Raw genomic sequence first — 21,778 nt, forward strand, 5'->3', positions numbered from 1 at the left:
CGGGTGAGGTCATAAGGAGCTTTGTCTAGTGTACCATAACTTCGGAGGAAAAAAAAGAAGGGATAATCCATGGATGAAATGAGATATTAGAATTCTACCCTGCGTGCATTTACTCCAGGTGTGGTCGCACCAACGGCCTGTACTTCGGCTCCCACATCTGAATCCGGATCCATTCATTTAATTCCTGGTCATCCGTAGGAATTCCTGTCTCCTCTGCGTGTCCTTCCTCCACTGCGGTTTTGATGATAGCTTTCGCAATGTCGACGCTGATTTCTCGGACGTCCTGAACGTCTGGGAGCAGTGGCTTCTTAGGATTCTGGAGCGCCGGGGACCGCATAGCTAACGCCTTTACTGCTGCGACAAGCATCTTGTCTGACAAGACGCGTGTTCGTGAGAGGACCGCTCCAAGTCCGATTCCAGGGAAACAAGTAGAGTTGTTGCACTCAGCTGCACAGCACGGATATAACAATCATTAGCGGGGGATTATCCACTTAGACTGGCCGGCCTCCTTACCAATCTCGTACTTCCCTCCATTCCGTTCAACTGGCGGAAACGGACTACCCGTAGCCATTAAAGCCTTGCCATCCGTCCAACGGTTTATATCCTCGGGACACGCTTCGTGCAGGCGTGTTGGGTTGCTGAGAGGGAACACGATTGGTATCTCAATGTGCCTGGCCATTTCGCGAATAATCTCTTCTGTGAAGGCTTTGGGTTTAGTAGAAGTACCGATCAACACATGTGGTTGCACCTTTTTCACCACGGCCAGCAAATCTCGGGGCTCCTCAGGTGACCATTCATCGTCATCCCTTGCGAATGGCACCTGGGCCGGCGTCAATTGATCCCCCAGTGATTTAAGAAGAAGCCCGGGCTTATCGAGACACCTGGATATCGCTCATGGCTCAGCACCGCAATGCGTCAAATCACATCGTCGTGGGCTGGGAAAGACGTACCATATTTGCTTTGACGCTTCTTCCCTCGACTTACTCGCCTCGGTAGCAATCGTGTCCGCGATCTGCGCGGCAATACCGGTGCCAGCAGATCCGGACCCGTAAACAACCACACGCACATCTTCCATCTTGACCTTGCTGACATGCAACGCAGCCATCAAAGCAGCCAATGTCACACACCCTGTCCCCTGGATATCATCGTTGAAACATGGGATCTGAGAGCGGAACTTGTCAAGGATGCGCTTGGCATTATGGAGACCAAAGTCTTCGCTGAAGAGGGTGTCAGCCGAGCTTAGGATGAAGACGGTTATCACTCACAAATGGATATATGCCTTCGGAAACTTCTGCTTTGCAACTGTCACAAACTTCTCCACAAAGTCGTCATACTCTTTGCCCCTCACGCGCGGTTGTCTAAGTCCCAGGTACAGGTCATCTTTGAGCAAAGTCTCATTCTGTCGAAAACGTGAGGATCTATTCAGCAATGTCTGAGAATCAACATACATCGGTACCGCAGTCTAAGACCACAGGCAGCTGTCGCGATGGGTGGATTCCCGCACAGATGGTTGTCAATGCCAACTTGGCGACTGAGATCAAAATGGCGCCTACACCTTGGTCACCGATGCCAAGAATCTACAAGGATTCTTAGTCGTGCGTTTTTGTCAATGTCTGTGCGGCCTATATACTTACCTCTTCTCCGTCACTAACGACGATGTAGTCAGTTTCAACGTCGCTCTCGAAGTTGGCGAGGCATTCTTCGATCCTGTCCTGTTCTTTGATATTCAAAAAACACCCCTCTGGCTTCCTGAATAGGCGGGAATAGTTCTGTATCGCATCGCCTTCAGTTGGCGTGTATATGATACTGAGCATTTCCTTGAGATGAGTCTCTAACAGCTGGATTGAAATTAGTCAACGATGTTGCTGAAGCGGGTCAATGTAATATGTATTAGCACGATATTGAGCTTATGATCCTACCTTGTAGTACAGGACCTCATTCTGTTGCTTCATACTGGCCATAAATGTGTTTTTCGCGATATCACTTTCCCGGCTGCTATACTGCTCATAAGCTCGCTGGACCTGTTCCTCCAATGTCTGAACATTTGGGGGTAGTAAGCCTGTAAGCCTGAATGCTTGACGTTCTTCTTTCGGGAAGGAGGATCCTTTGTTGAATTGGCAGGATTCCAAGAGGCCTCGTCCCTACATAGTAGCAAAGTCCCGAGGTCAGTATTTTCATCTACCGGATCCGATTGCGCAGGTCCTGTTACTAAAGGGTGAGCAATACCTCGTGAGGACATATCAAGGGGCCCACGGCAGCGCGGGGCAGGTGGCTGAACTTGGAGGGCTTGTCTGATGCAGACATCCTGGATGTATTCTGGAAAGATAGATGGCGACGTTGTGATGTTAAGAATGGAGGTCCCCTGGCCATGGAGGGGTAGGGACGGGATCAACTTCAAGGTTAGGACTATTATGGCAATTGACCCTGGGTGGTGCCGTGATCAAGAAGGCTTAATATAGACGGCACTATTACGTATGATGCAAGATGCCAAATCTGGCCTTTGGAAACCGGCTAGCTCAGCACTAGTGCTACCGAAATGTGTACGTATGTACATGACTACTACAGATGTACCGTACCAGGATGGTTTGTTTTGGTGGGATCGCAATCACGGTTATGATGGCGGAGATGACGATGACGTAGTAGTGTGTCTGTCACACTGATCACTCCGTAGAGTTGAAGGTTCACAATGTGGACTTGATCAAGTAGTGCCTGGCCCCATCCCCAATCAGTAAAGACTTTACCGTAGGCCTGGACCAAGCATGCTTGTCGGTGATCATTGAAATGATCATCCATGCATGAACCATATTAGGACAACTCCCAAGGTGTATCGAGAAACAAAGCATTGGGACAGCCGCATTCGACAACAGATCAGGTCAGCCCAAAAGAGATTTAGTAGTACTTTGCCGAAAATCTCTATCTATCACCATGAGCATTCCGTTACTTCATGGTTCTTACGTCGGTGGAACCGAGATTGCAGTCGAAATCTTGGTTTGAGATTGGAATTGATGATTTCTGATGTCAGAATGTTTTCAACATAAGAGTTGTTACAAGTCGTACGTTATCTTATCCGTTGAGAGTCGGCCGGCCTCGCGCATGGGCTGCTGACTCAGCTGCTAAGCGAGCCATTCCCTAACAGACGAAAAATCACCCCTGCTGGCAGTTTTTTTTTGTCATCACACCATCCCGCCATTTTACTACCGACGCTGCCATGCCACACGCTACACTGAATTACATTTGCAGAGCCCGCTTCATCCTAATCGTCAATGAGCAGCTCAAATGACGACTCTGCTCATTGTCGAAAGGTTTGAAGCTACACGATAGTCTAGGCTTCCCAAATCGATCCAGTGATGATTGCAGCCTTTGGTACTAAAGCGAGGGAGGGAGGGAGAAGCTTGACACAGCTATATTCGCAACTATCCAATCCAGCTGTCCTGGGTCGATTGCCATACTTCGCCTCTGGGCAGGAGCAGAGCGATTGAGCATTTCTCACGGACTCTTTCGAAGAACAGTCATCGCATGTCACGTCCTGTGGCTGTGGCCGACTGGAGCTGGATTGGCGGGGCTCTTGCTAGCTCTTGGATATTCTTGAACAGTTGCTACAATAAATACTTAAGGGCCTTCATAGTTCATGTTGCTTGCGTGTTACACTTCCTACGAGAGCATGACTCCTTGCGCACCTACATAATCTTTAAGCATCGTTTTCAGTTAGCTGTTATAACGAACCACATGATATTCACTAGTTTGTTTAAATATGCACGGCCCAATTCCGCTCTTGTATAGTAAGTTGGTTTGTAAGTCCAAAGTGACTGGATATCGGACGGGCTCATTGTTCACCGCGCTCAAAGCTTACTTTTGCCTGTTTCGGCCTCGACGATTTTCACCACAACCTTTCCCCAGGTCTCTCTCCCACCTAGCGCCTGTAAGGCCCGGGGAACACTCTCCAAACCCACGAAACTCTCATCTTTGAAGGCAGTGCCCTTGAACTTCCCTTGTGCGACGAGGTCGAAGATGCCTGCCCACACAGACTTGACCGTCTCCTTCTCGAACCGGGCATATTGGCCCCAATGCAATCCAAGCAGACTGACATTCTTGAGAAGCACTCGGTTCAGAGCGACTTTCTCGATCTTCCCCGCTGCAAACCCAATAACCAGCAAGCGCGCATTCCACGCGACACACTTGAGGCTTGCCTCGATCAGTCCCACAGGATCATAGACGATATCGACGCCCGCCTTGCCGTTTCCCGTGCGATATTGCGCGCACAGTTGTTTGACCTGGTCTGGCCAGCTCTTATCCCGATAATCAATGACATGGTCCGCGCCGAATTGGCGCGCGACCTGCCGCTTCCGCTCGGTCCCTGCGGTCGCAATCACCGTCGCCCCCTTGGCTTTGGCAATCTGCACGGCGGCCAGACCAACACCACCTGCGGCCGCATGCACCAGCACCCACTCGCCTGCCTGGACGTTCGCTCGATGGACGAGACCCCCGTATGATGTGGGAGCTGTGACGAAGAGACCCGCGGCATCCTCGAAGCCCCAGCCAGCTGGGACAGGTAGCAAAGTCTGTTCAGGGGCAAGAACATGAGTGGCGTAGGCACCCTGCGTCGCGCCAAAGACTCGATCGCCAACGGCAAACCGCGGCGGCGTTCTAGGAGAAGTGGGCATGGCCAGAACGGTGCCCGCGAATTCTGCACCCCCAATCCAAGGCAACGGAGGCTGATGTTGGTATTTGCCTTGAATCTGTAGCAAATCAAAGAAATTGGTACCCGCCGAGTGAATCTCAATCAGGTAGTCCGTCGTGGACGGCGAAGGAGTGGGAAGTGTAACAACTTTGAGATCCAGGGGTCCCTGATTGTTTCCAATTAGTTAAACGGACGCGTGGTTGACGGCAGATCTATCTACCATTACATATTCGGAGACTTGAATGGCCCGCATCGTGGAAGTCAAGGGTTGACTGGTATATGCTGCTGGGGTTGTTTGAACTTGTTTGAACAACAGAGGGCGACTGGCAAGATAGCAAACAGAAAGTGGATGCAATATCAAACAACCAGATCAGTGAGTTCCGTATCGCTAGGCTTATCTGACAACAAACGGGTTGACGGGGAGGAGAAGGGGCAGACAGAGAAGGGAAAGCCCACACCATCCAGCGCTGGAAGTGCCGAGGTCCAACTTCGGATAATATTGTCCCCGCACAGACATGTTCGGCAGCACCTTCTTGAATCATGCCCTTTCGTGGCATCTGATGCTTTTTACTACTTTGATCTGACCATCTGGCTTTGATGGAATCAACGCAAATTACAAATAAACAAGATCATATTGTATAAATGAAAAATGAATTTTCTAAACTTGATATCGCTAGATTAAGAAATAGATTGTGTACACTACATACATGCATTTGCAATAAAACATTCAGAATGGCGAATGGTGGGTAGTCGGTCCGGCCGTCAAAGGCTGCAGCAGATCTGCTTGCTGCCCGGGCTTCCCCCGCCCCCCCTCAGCCCGCCTCTGCCCGCCTCTGGTTGAAGCACACCCGTAGACTACTTAGTCTATGGATCCATTTAATGCAATAATCATCCATCCCATAAACACATTGAAGAATAAATCCCCTTATAGATGCGCTTCCCAACTCCTTTGGCCTGTAGTGGATATCATTAAAACCGGTACACCCTACTCCATGCATCGGTACAAGCAGCCGATACGCCAGGTATCGTACTTCCTTGTATACATAAGAACCGATCAAGCTGCCCATTTCTTCGTCTGTACCACATAGACAAGGGAGACAAACAAAGGAAAAAAGAAGACAGTACAAAATGGTTAAAAAAAAGTGAGTAAAACGGACAGCAAGACAGAAGGAAAATGAATGCGGCCCGAAGACACACGAAGTACGACTCCGATGCATGAGCCGCAAAGAAAAGAACACATTAGCAAGATAATCATGGATGATGAGAAAAAATAGGCGACAACCTGTGTTTCTCAGAAGTCGATACTCGGAGGTCGATGGACAAGAGGCTCAGGTCCCGGATAGGTATAGATAGGTGCACACATCGCAGGGTGCTGCCCCTGAGGGAAGAATGAGGGTGGTGGGGTCATCAACCCCATATTATGTTGGCTCGTGGTCCTGGAAGAAAGTGATGCCTTTCCGTCTAGAGATGTGGACGGCATGCCCTTTTGTTCCACTCTCGAGTGACCGCCAGCGGTATCCTGGACATATGGGGCAGACATGGTACGTTTCCATAATTGCGCGCCGTCGTTGTTATGCAAGTCAGCGAGCTGCTGACTTGATATATTGGCTGCGGGTGGTGTTTGTGGTGCGAATACCCGCTGTGGTCCTGGGGGAGACATCAGATGCATGGCAGGATCGATAGGAGGACTTAAGGGAGCTGCGGTATAGTAAGGCATCGGGGGAGATTGGGCGCCGGGTTCGAGAGGCATCGAATACCATTGGGGAATCGACCATTGAATTGGTCCAGTCGTCGCCGCCGTCGAAACGGGCGTTTGCATGCAGGATTCGGTAGTGAAGCCACAAGGATGGTCCTGGAAGACGGGAGCCATACTTGCAGTTGGATTAACCATCACATCATCTAGCAAAGACGATGTATTGGTGGCAGAGCTCGAGGGGAACATCATTGAAGCATGCGACGCATCCCGTTGTTTGTTAGATTCGCTTGATGGTGATTGTTGCGCCAGTATAGGAGCCCAAGGGACTGTGACCGGTAGGTTGTCGTGCGGCGTAAAAGACCCGTTCATGAACCAATCTGCCTCATGCAAGGAAAGACTAGTTGCAGCCGAACGGAGGGTCGAGCGTGATTTGGGAGAGACTTGATCCTTGGGAGAGCCGTCCTCACGGCTACTGTCTTCGCCAGAACCCTCTTGTTGGCTATCATTGGACTTCTTGCGTGTCTGACGAGAAGGCTTGGTGACCCGCCATTTCTTCAGTCTGCTTCGCAACTGGGTTTCACTAGAACCGAACGTCAAGATTGATGTTCTTATACGGGTACCGCAGGGACCAGAGCTTACCTTGGATTGAAGTCATCAGAACGAATCTTCTTAATTACCTGCTTCAAAGGCCACTCCTCGTCCTTGTACAGCTGGGCAATAAGAGCCTTCTTCCTCTCCCACACATCGGATGGAATCGAGTTCTTCATTTCTTGTCTTCAGACAACGTTCGCTTTGGCGAAGGCAGGCGCTGAAAGGATGACGAGTATACTGAGCTCGACTTGGCAAATTGAAGGGCCCTCTTAGAACAGAGCAAAGAACGGTCCAAGCAATTGAAATCTGGTATTTGGAGCGGAAAATACCTGGGGCAAGCCGACTTAATTCGATCAAGCAGCGGCAGCCAACGAGAGATCGACGAGATGGGATTAGAGAAAAGAAAGTGTCAGCTCTCGGTTCAACGGAGAAAGAACGACTGCCAGGAGCGATTACGGGAATAAAACGGGTTTTACCAGGGAGGTAGTCAGATAGTTATATGTACAAGAGTAGGTCCAGTATTCGTAGGGAGGGAGGGGGCGAATGGGTGGGGGAGTAGGAGATGATTGATGTGCAAGATAGGCTTAGTGGTTGGAGACAACCGTCCCAAAGCATGGTTTAAGGTACGGAGCAAAGGTCCTAAGATGGAAGAGACCGTGAGCCACAGGTGTATCTGAACTCTGAAGTTAGAAAAGGTACTAAAAGTCTAAAAGTTAACGGTGGGGAATGGTAAAGTGTGGATTTTGGGGGAGGGGAGGAAGAGGGCTCGGAGGAAGATGCGATAGTGGGGCAGGACAGATTTGACCAAAAGCGCGCATGATGAAGAATAGCAAAGTGAAAGGGAAAGGCAATGGCGACAGAAGGCGAAGGGACCGGGGAGGAAGTGGAATGGTATTGGAGCTCGCGGAGGAAGCTCGTGCCCATCCGGACGAACGAACGCATGGGAGATCGACGCTGCCCAAGGAACGGGCTCAAGATATCGGCCGTTGATTGGACGTGAAAGCAGGTGGGGACTTCACTCCGTCTCGGCCGGACTTTTTCCTCCTCCAAAAAAAATTGTGTTATTTCCACTACTAATCTTCCTTACCCTTTTCTGATCCTTTTTTCTTTTTCTTTTTTCTTTTTTTTTTCTTTTCCCTTTTTCGGATTTTATTTTTCTTATTTTTCCAACTCCCTCATCAAAAAGCATCGGAGAGACGACAGTGGTGGTCATGGAACTTGAGTTATGGGACGCCCACCGTCTCGGGTTCTGTCACTCCCTCAATGCCTAGGAGCATTGGGCCCTGCAAGTAAGCTTTCTGGGTCGATCCCCGGTTCTAGCTGGCCCCCGGTAACGGACTGCAGGAGTAACAGCCGAGATTGAGAACGATATGGATTTTGTGAAAGTTGGAAGGAAGGGGAGGGAAGAGAGTACAGTACATTTAGCAAGTGCGTCGGGCAATGATCACCTCTAGTTGCCGCCGTTGGAGACCTCCTGCTTGCTATACATCATTCGGCTCGATTGCTCTGGTAGAAGGGCAAAAGTACTTACAATAATAGTACTCCTGCACAAAGGTTTGTCCCCAGATCGTGAAGTAGTCACTTGATGAATCGATAAATAGGCCGATGCCTATGATCGCATCTCCCTCACACTTAATCTCTGTCTATGCTTTTACTTTCTTGATAGCCACTGTAGTGTTTCATCAATACACTGCCATCCCCCGACTGGTGGGACGGATGGATAGATACAGCGATCTGTGACTGTCAGTCTATAGTGTACACTTAGCACCAATTGCCCACGTCAAACCCACGGAATTCCCTGCCGTCTATTTCAGCCCTCATGGTTTTTTTTTTCTTGGAGCAATTGATCGACTCATCGATTTCCGATGGAATACCATATCCACTCGAGGTACCCGATACAAGGATTCGAAATGATCGTGAAACTAATCCTTGACAAGCACTATAAGAGAATTACTGCAGGCACGAGATCTATCTCGATGAGATAAGAATAGAAATATGGGCTGAGAAAATAGAACAGGTCACCAGTTATCACGGAGTGAGGGAACCATGAAACGATCGCTGCACATACTTGTACAAGGCATTCAGACCACGGCACTAGTCTGCACCCTGTTTGCCATCGAAGGAGATCCCTCTACGGCTGCTCAGCGGACTCGGAACCTTGGACCTTGTGGCCCTAAAGACAGACTAGGGGAAGATCATCCCCGATCCTTCCACCCCCAGCATCCATGATCAGGAGAACTAAACCTGGGCGAGACCTTGGCGCGTATATCGAACTGCCCGATCAAGGCAGATAGCTGGCAATTGGGAGGAGGCATTTCTGTCTCCCAGACCGGCTGTAAGCCGGGGATCATCACTAGTCTTGGATGCGTCCCGAGGGGACACCAGATGAAAGATGGGGTTGGTGGGGCCGACAAATGAGAGGACATGAGCTTACTGTAAATACCACGCACGGTGATGCGACAATGGGACGTTTACCGTCGTGTAGCACGAGTTTGACGGGTTAGTCTCCGATCCCTGGTGGGAGGCTGAAACACAAGGGTACGGAGCTTGACACTGTAATATGACTTATTTTACTCTGTGACATCTATGGGGATGGTAAGATGATGGATGATGGAAAGGATCTACTGCTCCATTTGCCTACCTGCTCCGGCAAAACACCTCTCAGCTCTGATCATGAGATAACCGCCCAGAAGCTTAGGTAACAAGCGAACATGAAGCGAAGAAGGTGAGGGGATAGTCTAGAACCCTAGACCTCTTTCGAGTCAATCTGGTCACCTGAAAACAGCCTGAACCCCCTGTTCTTTCCCTTTTGGGTCAAGCTCAAGAGGATTTATAAGCTCATTATACTTCAAGGTCCTCCCACCGCAGTGGCCTTCACTTAGTTGAGGGGCCTTTCGATAACCTGATATGGTGTCTGGGTGAGAGGGGTCAAAGGAAAAAAAAATCCCTGCTGTAGGTCTCAGCTTGGATCAAGTCATGTATGCAGATATGATGTATGTCATGTTGATGAACACGGCTAGCGTGACTACTTACATGCGTACTAGAGCAGCTTGCTGTGACTATTTTCATCATCGTCATTCCTTTAGACTAATTGATTTAATCTATTTAGCACAGAGATTTGCGGGACCAAAGAATCGATGGCGCTCCTATCGGGATATGTTGGTCTGTCCTGGAAACCATAGTTCAAACAGGCTCTGGCCGTTGAAACCCTGTTGTGGTTCGATCACCTTCGAAAAAGAGTCTATGCCGATATTCGGCCAATGTGGGATTGACTCGGATGAAAGGACGATGGCAAGTGACTTCTACTAACACTGGAAGGGCAAACGCCCCGGGGGGAATCATCGACCATGCTAAGGCTAATCTTCCAATCCACTCTGGTGATACTATGGTTCACATTAGACTATTGATTGACGATTGCGCTGCCAGGCGACCAAAAGGTAATAGTGTGCCGGACTAGAGCCCTTCAGCCCCGAAAGCCAGACTGTCCTTCTCCAACCACGCCTGGCGAAGCAGCCCCCCCTAAGCCGAGTCTCCGAGACTCCGAGTTCGAGGGGAGGCGACGCGGTCTCCAAAGTCGGGTCTGACTATCAAGCACTGTATTCAAGTATCATGTGCGAATGTGTGCATCAGTCAGTCTCTAGCATATTGGTCCTTGTCAGAGGTCTCTGTCCATTTCTGGCAGTCTTCAATATATGGTTGGAATGCGATATGTGACGGCAATAATCACGCCGCCTTTGATCGGTGAAGCCTTAATCAAGTTAATGACCGCTATCTATTGGTCGATCTGGAAAAGTGGTGGGAACTAACAAATCAGTGTTGAGCTGGTGGACCCCCCGCTGATCTTCGTCGAGGAAGCTCGATAGTCCGTCCTTCAGGATTCGCCTAGTCTGCCCAAGGAGACACCGTCGGTTTGTCAAGCATGCCTTTGCATGGACAAAAGTGTTCGTCTTTCAATCTTTGCATTTGCACTCTTCCAAGTTAGATTGTCGGAAAGGGTAGTCCATGTCTTGAAGAGCTTCGGTGAAGTTCATAGTCTTGTTGTTGAATTCTTTTTAGCCGGTTTATTACCGCAGCGGTCTGAGATCTGGCATATATTCCCCCCCTGGTTTGACGTCCATCGATCCTGCGCACCAGTCTCGGGTACGTCATGCTCTAGCCTCTCTGTTTGCTGCAAACCCCGGATGGTATGGTCTACCGAGGCGGTTTCAAGTGGGATTGGACAAAACCTTCTGAAGTCAGCCTTTAATCTAACCCCGACAAGCGATTGATCACATTTGCCCATCGCGCCTGCAGCCAACTCCACCGGGGCTTCTGTTTTCTCCGGTCACAATTGTGTACGAAGGCGCCGATAGCCGAAGAACACATGCGGCGGAAACGAGGCTTTCTAGTCTCACATTGAGTGATTCGAACAACACTGCTTTCGCTTGTACCTTTTCTCACTTTTCCCTACATAAACACGAACTAGTCAATTCTAGTGGTTCTGTACTAGGAACGACGAGTAGGAACCAAAATCTCTGTGGGTGGAGAAGTATGCTCTGTTCCTCACGCGGATGATGTACACGCCTTTGTCACTGTGGCAGGCCGGCCAAACAAAAGTGGAGGCCGACTAACAAAGTACTGCACACACATCAACCTAGGACAACTCCCCAGCATGTGGTAGGGGCATTCAGCCTGCATCCCAGGAATGGTGTTTGTTGAAATTATGACAGGTCTGCTGCCACTCAGCTGGAACTTCAGGGCGGAAATAGCAATTCTCCGTCCAACAAGCTGACTGTGTGGCCTGATGGTTACATAATGGTAAGTTAGTTAGTAGTTTTTAGTACTCCGTAATATTGCGAGATAATAGGGTCGGTGCAGAGGTTGAAAATTCATGAAGACGAACGCAGCTGAGCGATCCAGGCAACCTGCTGAGACCTACCCCAGCCAGAGATGTAGCTGTCAAAAACTTCTTCATTTTGTGGGTAGGCTGGGTAGACTTGATCCCCCTCCCCTACCCAACCCTTTACCTTCAATCCCTTCCACCACCTCCTCTCTCTCCATCCCTCTCAGTGAACCAATGTTGTTCAATAATGGCGACAACTGATGAACCAGTCTTTGACTATCCGTGCTATCCGAACCGAAGCCCGAGAGTCCGAGACCAGTCCCACGGAACCCATCCGATCGTTTCTTCACGTTCTGGCCAACTATCAAGCAAGTATGCTGAATAACAAGCTGTGAGCTGTAACGTGCAAAATTTGGAGTCTGTTTACAACGAGATTGGCTGATCGCTCGTGGCAACTTCTCCGTGACCCTTCGCTTGGACCGTTTCAGCATTACACTTGGCCGCGGAGAAGCTGAGAAAGCCTTCATTCAGTGACTGCTGTGAATGTCCCACGGCTGTGTCCGCGCACGTGGGCAGTTGACGATGCAATCGATGACCCTGGCTGGCCTTGTCAGGGCGAAGTACAAAGCACAATAAGCACAATAAGCACAATATATCAATATGTGAATGTTGATAGGGTCAATCTAGTCCCTTGCAGTTATCAAGACCCCGCAGTGGCCATAGCACCTGTCTCTTCTGGCTGTCTGATTGAAAGTGCAACCGAGGTCAATCATCAGGCAACCGAAGTAATCCCGATCGCTCTATCACCGTATCGCAAATCTCTCGAGAAAGGCAAAGGAGGATAGAGTTACAAGATTCTCTTCCATGCCATCCAGGAGTTCTCGGGTCAAGTTGACGCTGAGAATAGGCAGGATGGATCTATCGCCACGAGATCTCCTGGAGAGTGTATTCTCTGTCTGCAAGGCGCCCAGTATTGCCCCATATGTGCACTGTCATCACTGCCATCTTCGACTTTACTGGACCTGAAGAAGCTGGAGGTCATGCTCTCTCCTACGATGGGAGATCTGCCTTGCAGATATTCGCGGGGATCATATTTCTCTAGCCCCGTACTTACCTTCTATCTCCTTTTCGGGATAAGTCCATGCCTCTGACGAGGTGAACAGACATACTATCATTGAAATGGCTAAGCTTCCGATCTGATGTATGAATATTTCAAATCTGCCCCTCCTCAACGCCCGTACTTCCAAGAGTCACTATCTTTTTCCAAGCTCAACGGCTTCCCCCACATCGGTCTAAACTAATGTGGAAGGAGGATCTTCCTCCTTGTGCCAGAATCCTTGCAGGGAGCGATTGTGTCCCAGATCATTTACTAATCTGGAATTCTGCAAGTGGACATCAAATCGATAGTGCAAGGGTACTGTATCAGCGTCCGGATTCGGCCTCCTATTCAGAGTTTCGTCCGAAGACTGACCTAACGGGCGTTTTTCCGCATTCGGAATACGCTGAAGCTTCAGGCAATCGGCAGGCATGGTCTGCCTCGTGCCTCTAGCCGCTGATCCATTTCCGTCGCCGTTCCGACTGCGGACAGGGCTTACCATCCAGGCTATCGCCTCCAACTCAGCCAGTCGGTGTTGATGGAGAGATTTTGCAACCCCAGGCCCAGGTTGTTGATCAGTGGAACTCTTCAAGGCACCGGTCAGGTGAGCAGAGATGGCGCGATGAGTTGAATCTGATAGGTCCTCACCGATACCAGGGATTCAGGAACAAAGGCGGGGGCTTATCGGATCTGGAAGAGGAAAAGGCTCATGGTTGATGTTGGAGACAGCCGTTGTGCCGAGCACGTTGTAGTCTTTGGTACAACTCCAAACGTTTCCAGCTTTCGGCTCGCAAGCTCGATAGGTTTAACCTTCATTCTGTCTGATCACGCAACGGCCAATGATCGCTCAATTACCCTTGCACCCAGGGTCCCCGCCGACGTTTTCACACACAGTCGCCGCGAGGACTGTTATCTAAGGCTTCCGGCAATACAGTACCTTGCTCAACCTCCGGGGCTAACGCTCAGCCCATGGTACGCCCGCCGCTCAACCTGGCACTAATGAGTGATAACTGGAAATGACGATCATTGACTTCAGATGGCACCAAGAACTCATCTACCCCTTTTGTTCAATTACGGACCATTCTTGAATACTCGGAACTCCATCTGGTGATGGGCTAAGATTACATTCCGTCACAGGGACTTCTCTCCTACCTGAAGTAACAATGGTTGGCAATGCACACTGGCCTGGAATTACACATGATTCAAATATTGACTTTTAGTACGGGATACGCACATGTGGATCGAAAACTCTATTTCAGCCTCTCAGGGTGCAGCGTTCCACTTTCAGCATAGCGAGCAAGACCGAGTCGGCGAACTCAAAAGAGTCGAACGAGCTATAGACCCTGCCGGCAATCTTCAATTTACTTAAGAAACAATCCATTAGCATGTCCGACCCCTTGTACGTCAGGGCTTCCATAGCGGCCTCTTGCCCAGCGACTGTAGACCGTAGACATAGGGTCTAGGACCCACGGAGAGGGGCAAGAAATATATGACTTGTCTACGGACAGAATGGCACCTTGTCTGTCTTCTCCACAATGAGCGGTGTGGGCTCCTCACGACGCTACGCTCACTCCAGAGGTTTCTATCAGTACGTCATTTAGACAAATTGAACTAAGGATGGCATCTGAAACAGTTCGCAATGAGGTCGTTTTGTGCCCAGAGGGAGCTGCTACCTCTATGCACAGCAGCAACACCAGCATCGATCGAGTCTTGAGGAAAGTCGGATTTCAATACCATTAGAACAGTGCCATAATTAGCCTCGGGCTATGTCATGCCAAGAAGATATAGCAGGAGTAGAACAGAAGAAAAGAAAAGAAAAGAAGATCACCGTGCCTGTTACAGCTATCCCTCCTTCTGGATTTCATCCTTTGCTTCTTCGACCGATGTGTATTCGTCTCGGCGACGAGCTGGTGCATGAAGGCCAGTACAAAGGTGGGCCACTCACCAGAGTTGTTTGGCGTGATATTTCTCCATGAACGCAATAGCTGCTTCCACTGTCTCCGACAAGAGATGTCTTACGAACATAACTTCATCTATAGGCCCAAGGCCCCTGAAACCCCGGTCCGTCTCATCAAATAACCGGGCAATGGCTGTGCCTATATGGCTGAGCGGTAGCCTGGTCACTTGTAGCTAGCGTGTTGGTACAATTCCTTGAGTGCCCGGTCTATTGTTAACCACTATGTACGCTGAATAGCCGGCTTCAAAATTGTCACTGGTTGTTTTGGCCCGCATAACCTTGGTCTCTTCCCCGGGGTGGAACACGACGAGCAACTTCCCCGAAGCATTGAAAATTGTGTATCATGCCTATAACGTCGGTCTACCGAGCAGGGGACTCCGCAAAAAGTGCCAGGTGAGCCTGTCCGGAAATTCAACTCAGATGGAGGGGTACGGCCACTACTAAGTGAGGCCAACCCACCATTGAACTTCGTAATAGCCTTTGTGCGAGCCTCATGGTTCAAATTTGAACTAGTCAGCACGAACCCATCGCCCAGTGCCTTGCACAGCTTTTCAGCAACGTAGGTCAGGACATAGGTACTTATGACAGTCGCTGAGATCTTAGCATAGCCATTGAAAAATAAAAAGGCAGTGGCTGGGACTCACGTGTACCTCCATGTTTTTGAACCTTTTCCAGCATTACCCAAGTACATCTGCAACGCGTGTCTGCCGCGACTTCGCCTTCAACAATACCTCGCCATGGCGCTGCACACCGGGAATCCACACCCTCGTCGGCCTGAGCGCGTTTCGCACCACAGGCAGTTTAACAACTCCATGGCTGATGGCAATGAGATTTCATGTGTCCTACTCCGATTCCCGAGGATGACGGCCGTATGTAGACCACAGCCTCTGGACTCCCAAGAGGGGTATAACCGCCAGACATGATGAGAACCTCGACATCTGCAGCTTCGATTGACTCTCGCAAAAGACGTTCAGCAGCTTGCCTAGGGTGGATATGATGAGCCGAATGGGACGCCGACGATGTGGGCCCAGGTCGACGAAGAGCGGTTATTCTGAGCCAGCATAGACGACGTTCAAACCTGGACCCTCAGTCACGGCATCTGCAATTTCGCCGCCTCCTTCGCGTTTTTTATAGTGTCCGCAAGGTACCAGATAGAGTTCTTCACATCACAAAAGCATGCTGCGAGCCGCGCACCTGTGGTTCGGCCGGTGTGACATTCTCCTACGATAGTTCGAAATTTATTGTTCTTCAGCTGCGATACAATTGTCTTCTGGGTCACGGAGAAACTGTTGGATGGACACATTTGTTTGAATCTGGCCAACAGCTCTGGGCTCAAATCTGGAAGGGCAAAATCTTCCTTTAATGCTCCGCAGCGTGGGTGGACGGGCTGGCCAAGGCTGCATATTTATGTCAGGGCCCATGAGAGGATAAGCTTTGTAAAGGCTTTGGATTTACCTGGATTTGGGGAGAAAATCCATGATGCTACTGTACAGAACGAAAACTTACCGGCACGGAATCAGATCAAATGAGGTGTAGACTATATAGAGAAATCGTGCCTTGGAGAGATAGGACGTGGTCAACGGACAGACTCGAGATCATAGAGAAATACTGTACCTTGACAAGTATATAAGGTCGGGAAACGGATTCAGAGGAAGAGGGATGGAAAGAGGAATGGTGGATCAGGGAAATAGAGAGGAGAAAAATATTTGATAACTTGTGCTTGTCTATAAGCGTGCAGGTGCGTGTATGTGCTATTCACTAATAGGACCTATGCACTCCGAAGAACGACTTGAACTTTTCATATGGGTTATTTGTGCGAATGAGACCTGGTGACTAACCGTGATCTTATTATAATGTTGTGTACTTTGGATGCGTGTGGAGAGCAAGCTTGCTAGAAACATCCCAAATTGACACATGAAAGTCGTGCTGTATAGTGGATCCTTGTTCGGCACTAGGGTTGGACCTCACCCTGCTTATCGGCAACAAACAGTCAAAGATCGAGGGATATGACGTGAACCATGTTGGTGCAGCAATGAGAAGTGCATTGCAGCACTCACATAAATAGACGCCAGGCACCGAGAATAAGCGCGGCGGTACCAGTGCAGACACCCCTAATGTAATCATGTTAATATACCATATTCTGCAGATGAACACTAGTGAACAACTTACATGAGCCATTGTAGCGTGGAAAACTTGACGGCCTCCACGCGCTCTCTTAGTCCAGCAACTTCCTGTTCAATCCGCGTCTCTGTCTCCTTTATCCGCATTTCCTGTCCGTTTGCTTCTTCTCGAATCCTCCCTTTCTCGAGGTTCAAGTCCAGGCGCACAGACGCCTGTGTGCGTCCAATCTCGTCACGTAGACGTGAGTTGAGCTTGGCAAGGTCCGCTGCAATCTTTTCATGCGATGAGCGCGTCAGCTGCGCTTCAGTCGAGTCTGCATTGAGTAGTTCGGAGCGGAGCTTTGCGAAATCGACTTTCTGAGTGTATGCCGATCGTTCAGTGTCTGGAGCGAGAAGATATTAAGCAACCGAGCAATAAGACAAGATGGACGAGCATGACCCACCCTCCCTCAGAACCATTGTGCGGGTTAAGTTTTGAATCGACTCTTCGATGATATCGTTTAAAACCCTCATCATCGCGACAGCCTGCTCCTCACTAAACCCTTCATCCTTTAACCGCTGAACAAATTTCAGTGTATCAAAATGGTGATCCCGTTGCCGTGAAGCAGAGGCATGAAAGGCCCGTCGAGCAGGCTTGAAGACAGAGACATAGACCCCGTCATAGCGGATCGGGTTGCCGGAGGATTGTACAGCTGGACGGGTGGTTGAGTGGCGGACCAAGGCGAAATGCCTTACGGTTGCTGACGAAGGACCAATCCCGCGGGGTGTGGCGGTGTTGAATAGAGCGGAGGGAGGGAGGCCAGGTAGACTGTGTAGCTGGTATCCAGCTTGATTCCAGGAGCGGCCTGATTGCTGCCTCTGAAAGCGCGTCGCTGGAAGAGCGGCGGTTGGGGGTGCAGTGGTCGCTCGAGCAGAAGAGCCATTCCGAGTAAGACGGGGAAGAATGGAACGAGGCACCTCCGCAACTGATTTTTGAGGCGTCATATTGAACATAAGTATGGATTTCTAAGAGATGCGATGACCACACAAGACCGCGTGGTAGATGATCGGCATGAATCAATTGAAGGGCTCATGGACGATGAGGTGCCGGTTGGCGATGACTAACCCCGACGTCGGGGGCCGCCCGCCCGGCCATCCACGCATGTGATTACTCTCCCGCCTACAGCTATATAAATTACAAGGCCACGGCATAAGAAGTCAATGGCCATGATATCCCTCGAGTCAAAGAATTTTACGGCTACTTACAGCATCGAATTGGTCAACTATCCTAGAGTAACCCGGAGGCTTAGGCGTGCCGACATCAAAACTGTGGGATCAAAAAGGTTACTATGACTTGCCTCAATTTCTACTTCACAATGCAATCCACGCCCTGAAGATAGTTACTGTAATAGCCTCGACAACCACGAGGTCATCAGTGCTTTCCTTCATCCATATCGTCGCCCACCGCCTAGGACAAATCTTAGATCCTGGTATTTGGAGCGTCTCTGAAACATCTATAGCTGGAACAGCTCTTTCAGTTTTCCCATGGTGTCATCGGGATTTAGAACGGCGTGACCAATCGTTCTAGGATCGCTGTAGATCTCGTAATCATTGCCGCCCTCGAAACATTTGTCTCCGAAAAAGTGAATGGTCCTATACTCCACGCCCGAGATCTGTTTCTCAGCAGCGACGTGCTTTAAACAGTAGGTCTTGTCCCAGCCAGTGGGAAAGACATCGAAGGAGATCTGACCGCCAATAGAGTAGCTAGTTCATGATGTGATCAACAGCATGAATCTGTGAGGTATACTGCGGTGTATTTCCCAAGACTTACGTAAGGCCCCAATCGGGGAACTTCTTCTTGAGGGCTTCTACCAAGTTCCGACGGATTTGATGCACATCATCAAATCTGAGGGAGATGTTAGCCAATCGAGCTCAGATCACAATCTGATGGCAAGAAATATAGGGGTACATACGCTTGAAACTCATTTCTTTCATCGAAGCTAGCATTTCTGCCGATGGGACTAACGTTAATCATTCCGTTGCGAAACTCAATGAAAGTACCCCGTTTCTTAGGGATTTTTAGGTCCGCAATGTATCTGAGGCAGAAGTTAACCAGCTCCTGGTATCTCTCCTCCCCGATCCACTCAATGAAGCTGGTACCAGGGAGGGGCCGTCCCAGGCGGAACGCAGTCAAGCCGTTTTCTGGGAAGCAAAAGTCAAAGAGAGATGTGACATTTGTAGTGGCCGAGCCGAGTTGCTCTTGCTGCTTAGCAAAGTCCGATCCACCAACCTGGGTGTTATTAGATCATTGAAGTCAACGTTTCAGTTCGTGGACTGACATATCCAATAGCACATTTGTGGCGCAGTTGGGAGAGGAGCTCTAGCATTTTCTGCGTAGCACCCTAGTCACGAGCAGTGAACTGTCAATCCCCGACCGCCTGAGGACAGCAACATGATCCATGTTCACAGCAGTCAGTACCTTAGAGGTCAACTCACCATTCTCGGGAGGGACAACGTATTGTCGACGTCGAAAAGGCAAATTGTGTCTTTCAGGGGACGGTTCCCTAAAGACGGGTATGGACCTGCACCTTCGGCCATGATGCTAAACACAAATGGAACTTGGGGATTTGGGGTGGAATTGCGAAGAGGATGATGGAAGCCGCAGGTGGTCATTTGAGAGCTCTCGGAGGGGTAGTGATCGTTTTTGTAAGTACTTCCATAGTTTATTTTTTTCAGGGATTCAGGACGTTGTCGCGGCCGCATGCGGTGATGGGGGGGATAGCGGGCGCCCGCGGGGTCTACTTACACGACCTAGAGTCTAGACAACTCCACCTACCTGTTACACAGTTTAGCTGTTTTGGGGCTGCCTCCAGGCTGCGATCAGACATAAGGCCTGAAAGCCACGAAGGCGGTCAGACCTTCCAAGCGGCGACCTGGGACCCACTGGATCCCGATGGCTTATCGCATATCCATAACCTTGATAAGTCCCGAGTCCTTCAGCACTTCTTTATCCACAACAATTTCATTCAAGATAACTCTTACTAGCAAGTACAATTTGGAACTGCATATCTTACCCGCCAAATTGAGTCTGCATCGAGGAACATAAACGTAGGGACGATATCTTTGAGGTATTCCTCACTTGTTTACTAACGAAACTACATGATCAGTCGAGGGAAGGAGGTCTTGGATCAGAACACAATCTGAGGCTTTCGAAGGCAGCTTGTTATCTTGAAGTAAATGACTACATACAGGGCAGAGAGAGTATGGAGCTTCACTGGGTCAAACAGCCACCTACAGTGCTTTCAATAGGGGCAAGCCTACTTCGTAACTCCAACAACCATTAATGATGTTTAATGCCAGGGCCGAATCACAAAGAGCAATAAAGAATCGCAAGGGAGAGCAAGACGGCTGTACAAAGAGATGAATTCAAAAAAACCAGACCGCTACACATCCTTACTCTCAATGGCCCATTGTAGTCTGAAATACCTTGGCGGCTAATTCACTCAAGAGCCGAGCACGGTCAGTTTGAGGCAGTTCCAGGAAAACCTCATAGACACTTTTCCCTCTGGCATCCCGTACCGCTCCCAGGCGATTACCGGCGACTGCGCCAGCCAGCGCCCCGGGTGCATTCCCAATGATGAATCCGAGTGCACCGCCACTGATGCCACCGACAATGGACCAGAAACGTGCGGTTGGGCGGGTTTGCGTGCGACCATCAGAGTCGGTGTCATCGCTGGCAAGGCCTTCTTCCCGTAGCATCTCCTCAAACACAGACCCAAACTGTTCTGATGCCCGCTGCTCTCTATCAGTAGCGGAACCGGAGCCAAAGCCAAAAGCAGACCATGGAAAGCCACCGGCACCTCCCTGGGGCATATTGTATTCCTCTTCCACTTCATCCGCCAATCGCGCCGCATCGTACTCGCGCCGACGTGACGAATCGGATAAGGTATAATAGGCATCGTTGATTTCTTGGAACCTACGAGTCCGCGCTGGTCTCTCGGGGGAGTCAGCAGGTACTCGGTCAGGGTGTGACTTCAATGATTCCCTATAGCCATGTCAGTGCTGATAGCTAGCCCAGATGCATTCAGTGGCGTGGCGCACCGTTTGTACGCATTGCGAATTTCTTGCTGGGTTGCTTGAGGGGATACTCCAAGAACCTTGTCTGGATAGATGATAGAATTAGCCTATGTAGCAATGCACCTTGCCTCTCATATTGTCCGCTTACAAAGATCCCTCTGTCCTAGTAAACATGTCAGTATGATCTCTGGCCAGATCAGTATAAGTATGTTGGTATGCACTCACTCGCCATACTTTCCTGTAGCTATGTTTCCCGAATATACCAAATAGCGAATAAGTTTCCTTCCAAGTCAGATCGCGCTAGATATTCGCTCAGTTAGTTTAAAGAAGGGGTGGTGACAGAAACTATTGAAATGGCAAAAGGCAATCAATTCTCGCGAGAGCGCTTCACACACAGAACATGACGTCGACAGTAGTATTGGTGCCTGAAGCTTCCTCTAAGGCATCAAGGCAATATCCGCTGACCTCAGCATTTAGGTACAGTAGTTACCTGTAGTACTGCAACACAGAACGGGAAGACGCCCCTGAAATCAAAGGTTCCAGATTATTGGCACGTCACCAATGGGAACACCACCAATGGGCATTGGCATGCAAATGCGCGTGTGTATTGTGTTATGTTGTGTTGTGTGTTTGTATGCGTGTACGTGTACGTGCGCGTGCGTGCGTGTTATTTTACCGAGCACATCCCTTTCACTAGATAGTCATACCAGGTTATATTTGTCATTGAGCAAGTGACAATTATAGAGTAGAACATGACATTGA

At 49.7% G+C, this 21,778-nt stretch overlaps 6 protein-coding genes across 6 annotated transcripts; all 6 read right to left on the minus strand.

Annotated features, from left to right (window-relative positions):
• Nucleotides 1-109: 109 nt before the first annotated feature.
• On the minus strand, nucleotides 110-2,370 carry BO97DRAFT_438939 (NAD-dependent malic enzyme; the record flags this gene model as incomplete). Its single annotated transcript, XM_025697942.1, has 8 exons — nucleotides 110-447; nucleotides 514-881; nucleotides 951-1,217; nucleotides 1,266-1,399; nucleotides 1,449-1,577; nucleotides 1,635-1,838; nucleotides 1,920-2,141; nucleotides 2,227-2,370. 8 exons carry the CDS (start codon nucleotides 2,368-2,370, stop codon nucleotides 110-112), a joined length of 1,806 nt encoding a protein of 601 aa, XP_025545897.1.
• Nucleotides 2,371-3,736: 1,366 nt separating this feature from the next.
• BO97DRAFT_409452 (NADPH:quinone oxidoreductase family protein) lies at nucleotides 3,737-5,109 on the minus strand. Its single transcript, XM_025696067.1, has 2 exons — nucleotides 4,899-5,109; nucleotides 3,737-4,844 (listed from the first exon to the last, which is right to left on the minus strand). The coding sequence occupies exons 1-2, from the start codon at nucleotides 4,929-4,931 to the stop codon at nucleotides 3,840-3,842; spliced, it is 1,038 nt and encodes a 345-aa protein (XP_025545898.1). The 5' UTR covers nucleotides 4,932-5,109; the 3' UTR covers nucleotides 3,737-3,839.
• Nucleotides 5,110-5,867: 758 nt separating this feature from the next.
• BO97DRAFT_285890 (uncharacterized protein) lies at nucleotides 5,868-7,372 on the minus strand. Its single transcript, XM_025691113.1, has 2 exons — nucleotides 7,014-7,372; nucleotides 5,868-6,954 (listed from the first exon to the last, which is right to left on the minus strand). The coding sequence occupies exons 1-2, from the start codon at nucleotides 7,139-7,141 to the stop codon at nucleotides 5,970-5,972; spliced, it is 1,113 nt and encodes a 370-aa protein (XP_025545899.1). The 5' UTR covers nucleotides 7,142-7,372; the 3' UTR covers nucleotides 5,868-5,969.
• A 9,521-nt stretch (nucleotides 7,373-16,893) lies between these two features.
• Nucleotides 16,894-17,944, minus strand: BO97DRAFT_358104 (CCDC90 family protein; the record flags this gene model as incomplete). Its single annotated transcript, XM_025692239.1, has 3 exons — nucleotides 16,894-16,951; nucleotides 17,010-17,343; nucleotides 17,404-17,944. 3 exons carry the CDS (start codon nucleotides 17,942-17,944, stop codon nucleotides 16,894-16,896), a joined length of 933 nt encoding a protein of 310 aa, XP_025545900.1.
• A 509-nt stretch (nucleotides 17,945-18,453) lies between these two features.
• sec53 (phosphomannomutase SEC53) lies at nucleotides 18,454-19,537 on the minus strand (the record flags this gene model as incomplete). The annotated part of the gene is made up of 5 exons (XM_025692236.1): nucleotides 18,454-18,703; nucleotides 18,771-18,845; nucleotides 18,913-19,229; nucleotides 19,279-19,341; nucleotides 19,436-19,537. The coding sequence occupies 5 exons, from the start codon at nucleotides 19,535-19,537 to the stop codon at nucleotides 18,454-18,456; spliced, it is 807 nt and encodes a 268-aa protein (XP_025545901.1).
• Nucleotides 19,538-20,142: 605 nt separating this feature from the next.
• BO97DRAFT_447345 (putative DnaJ chaperone (Caj1)) lies at nucleotides 20,143-21,416 on the minus strand. Its single transcript, XM_025698767.1, has 4 exons — nucleotides 21,242-21,416; nucleotides 21,165-21,179; nucleotides 21,041-21,101; nucleotides 20,143-20,984 (listed from the first exon to the last, which is right to left on the minus strand). Exons 1-4 carry the CDS (start codon nucleotides 21,246-21,248, stop codon nucleotides 20,399-20,401), a joined length of 669 nt encoding a protein of 222 aa, XP_025545902.1. The 5' UTR covers nucleotides 21,249-21,416; the 3' UTR covers nucleotides 20,143-20,398.
• Nucleotides 21,417-21,778: the final 362 nt, after the last annotated feature.

Source organism: Aspergillus homomorphus (assembly GCF_003184865.1).
Source record: "Aspergillus homomorphus CBS 101889 unplaced genomic scaffold BO97scaffold_91, whole genome shotgun sequence".
Lineage (NCBI taxonomy): Eukaryota > Fungi > Ascomycota > Eurotiomycetes > Eurotiales > Aspergillaceae > Aspergillus > Aspergillus homomorphus.

Coding starts and splice junctions, on each gene's coding strand:
- BO97DRAFT_285890 (XM_025691113.1), bottom strand. CDS start 7,141: ATGAAGAACTCGATTCCATCCGATGTGTGGGAGAGGAAGAAGGCTCTT. Junction 6,955..7,013: donor TCTGATGACTTCAATCCAAG/GTAAGCTCTGGT, acceptor GTTCGGTTCTAG/TGAAACCCAGTTGCGAAGCA.
- BO97DRAFT_409452 (XM_025696067.1), bottom strand. CDS start 4,931: ATGCGGGCCATTCAAGTCTCCGAATATGTAATG. Junction 4,845..4,898: donor AAGTCTCCGAATATGTAATG/GTAGATAGATCT, acceptor GGAAACAATCAG/GGACCCCTGGATCTCAAAGT.
- BO97DRAFT_447345 (XM_025698767.1), bottom strand. Junction 20,985..21,040: donor ATTCGCAATGCGTACAAACG/GTGCGCCACGCC, acceptor ACATGGCTATAG/GGAATCATTGAAGTCACACC.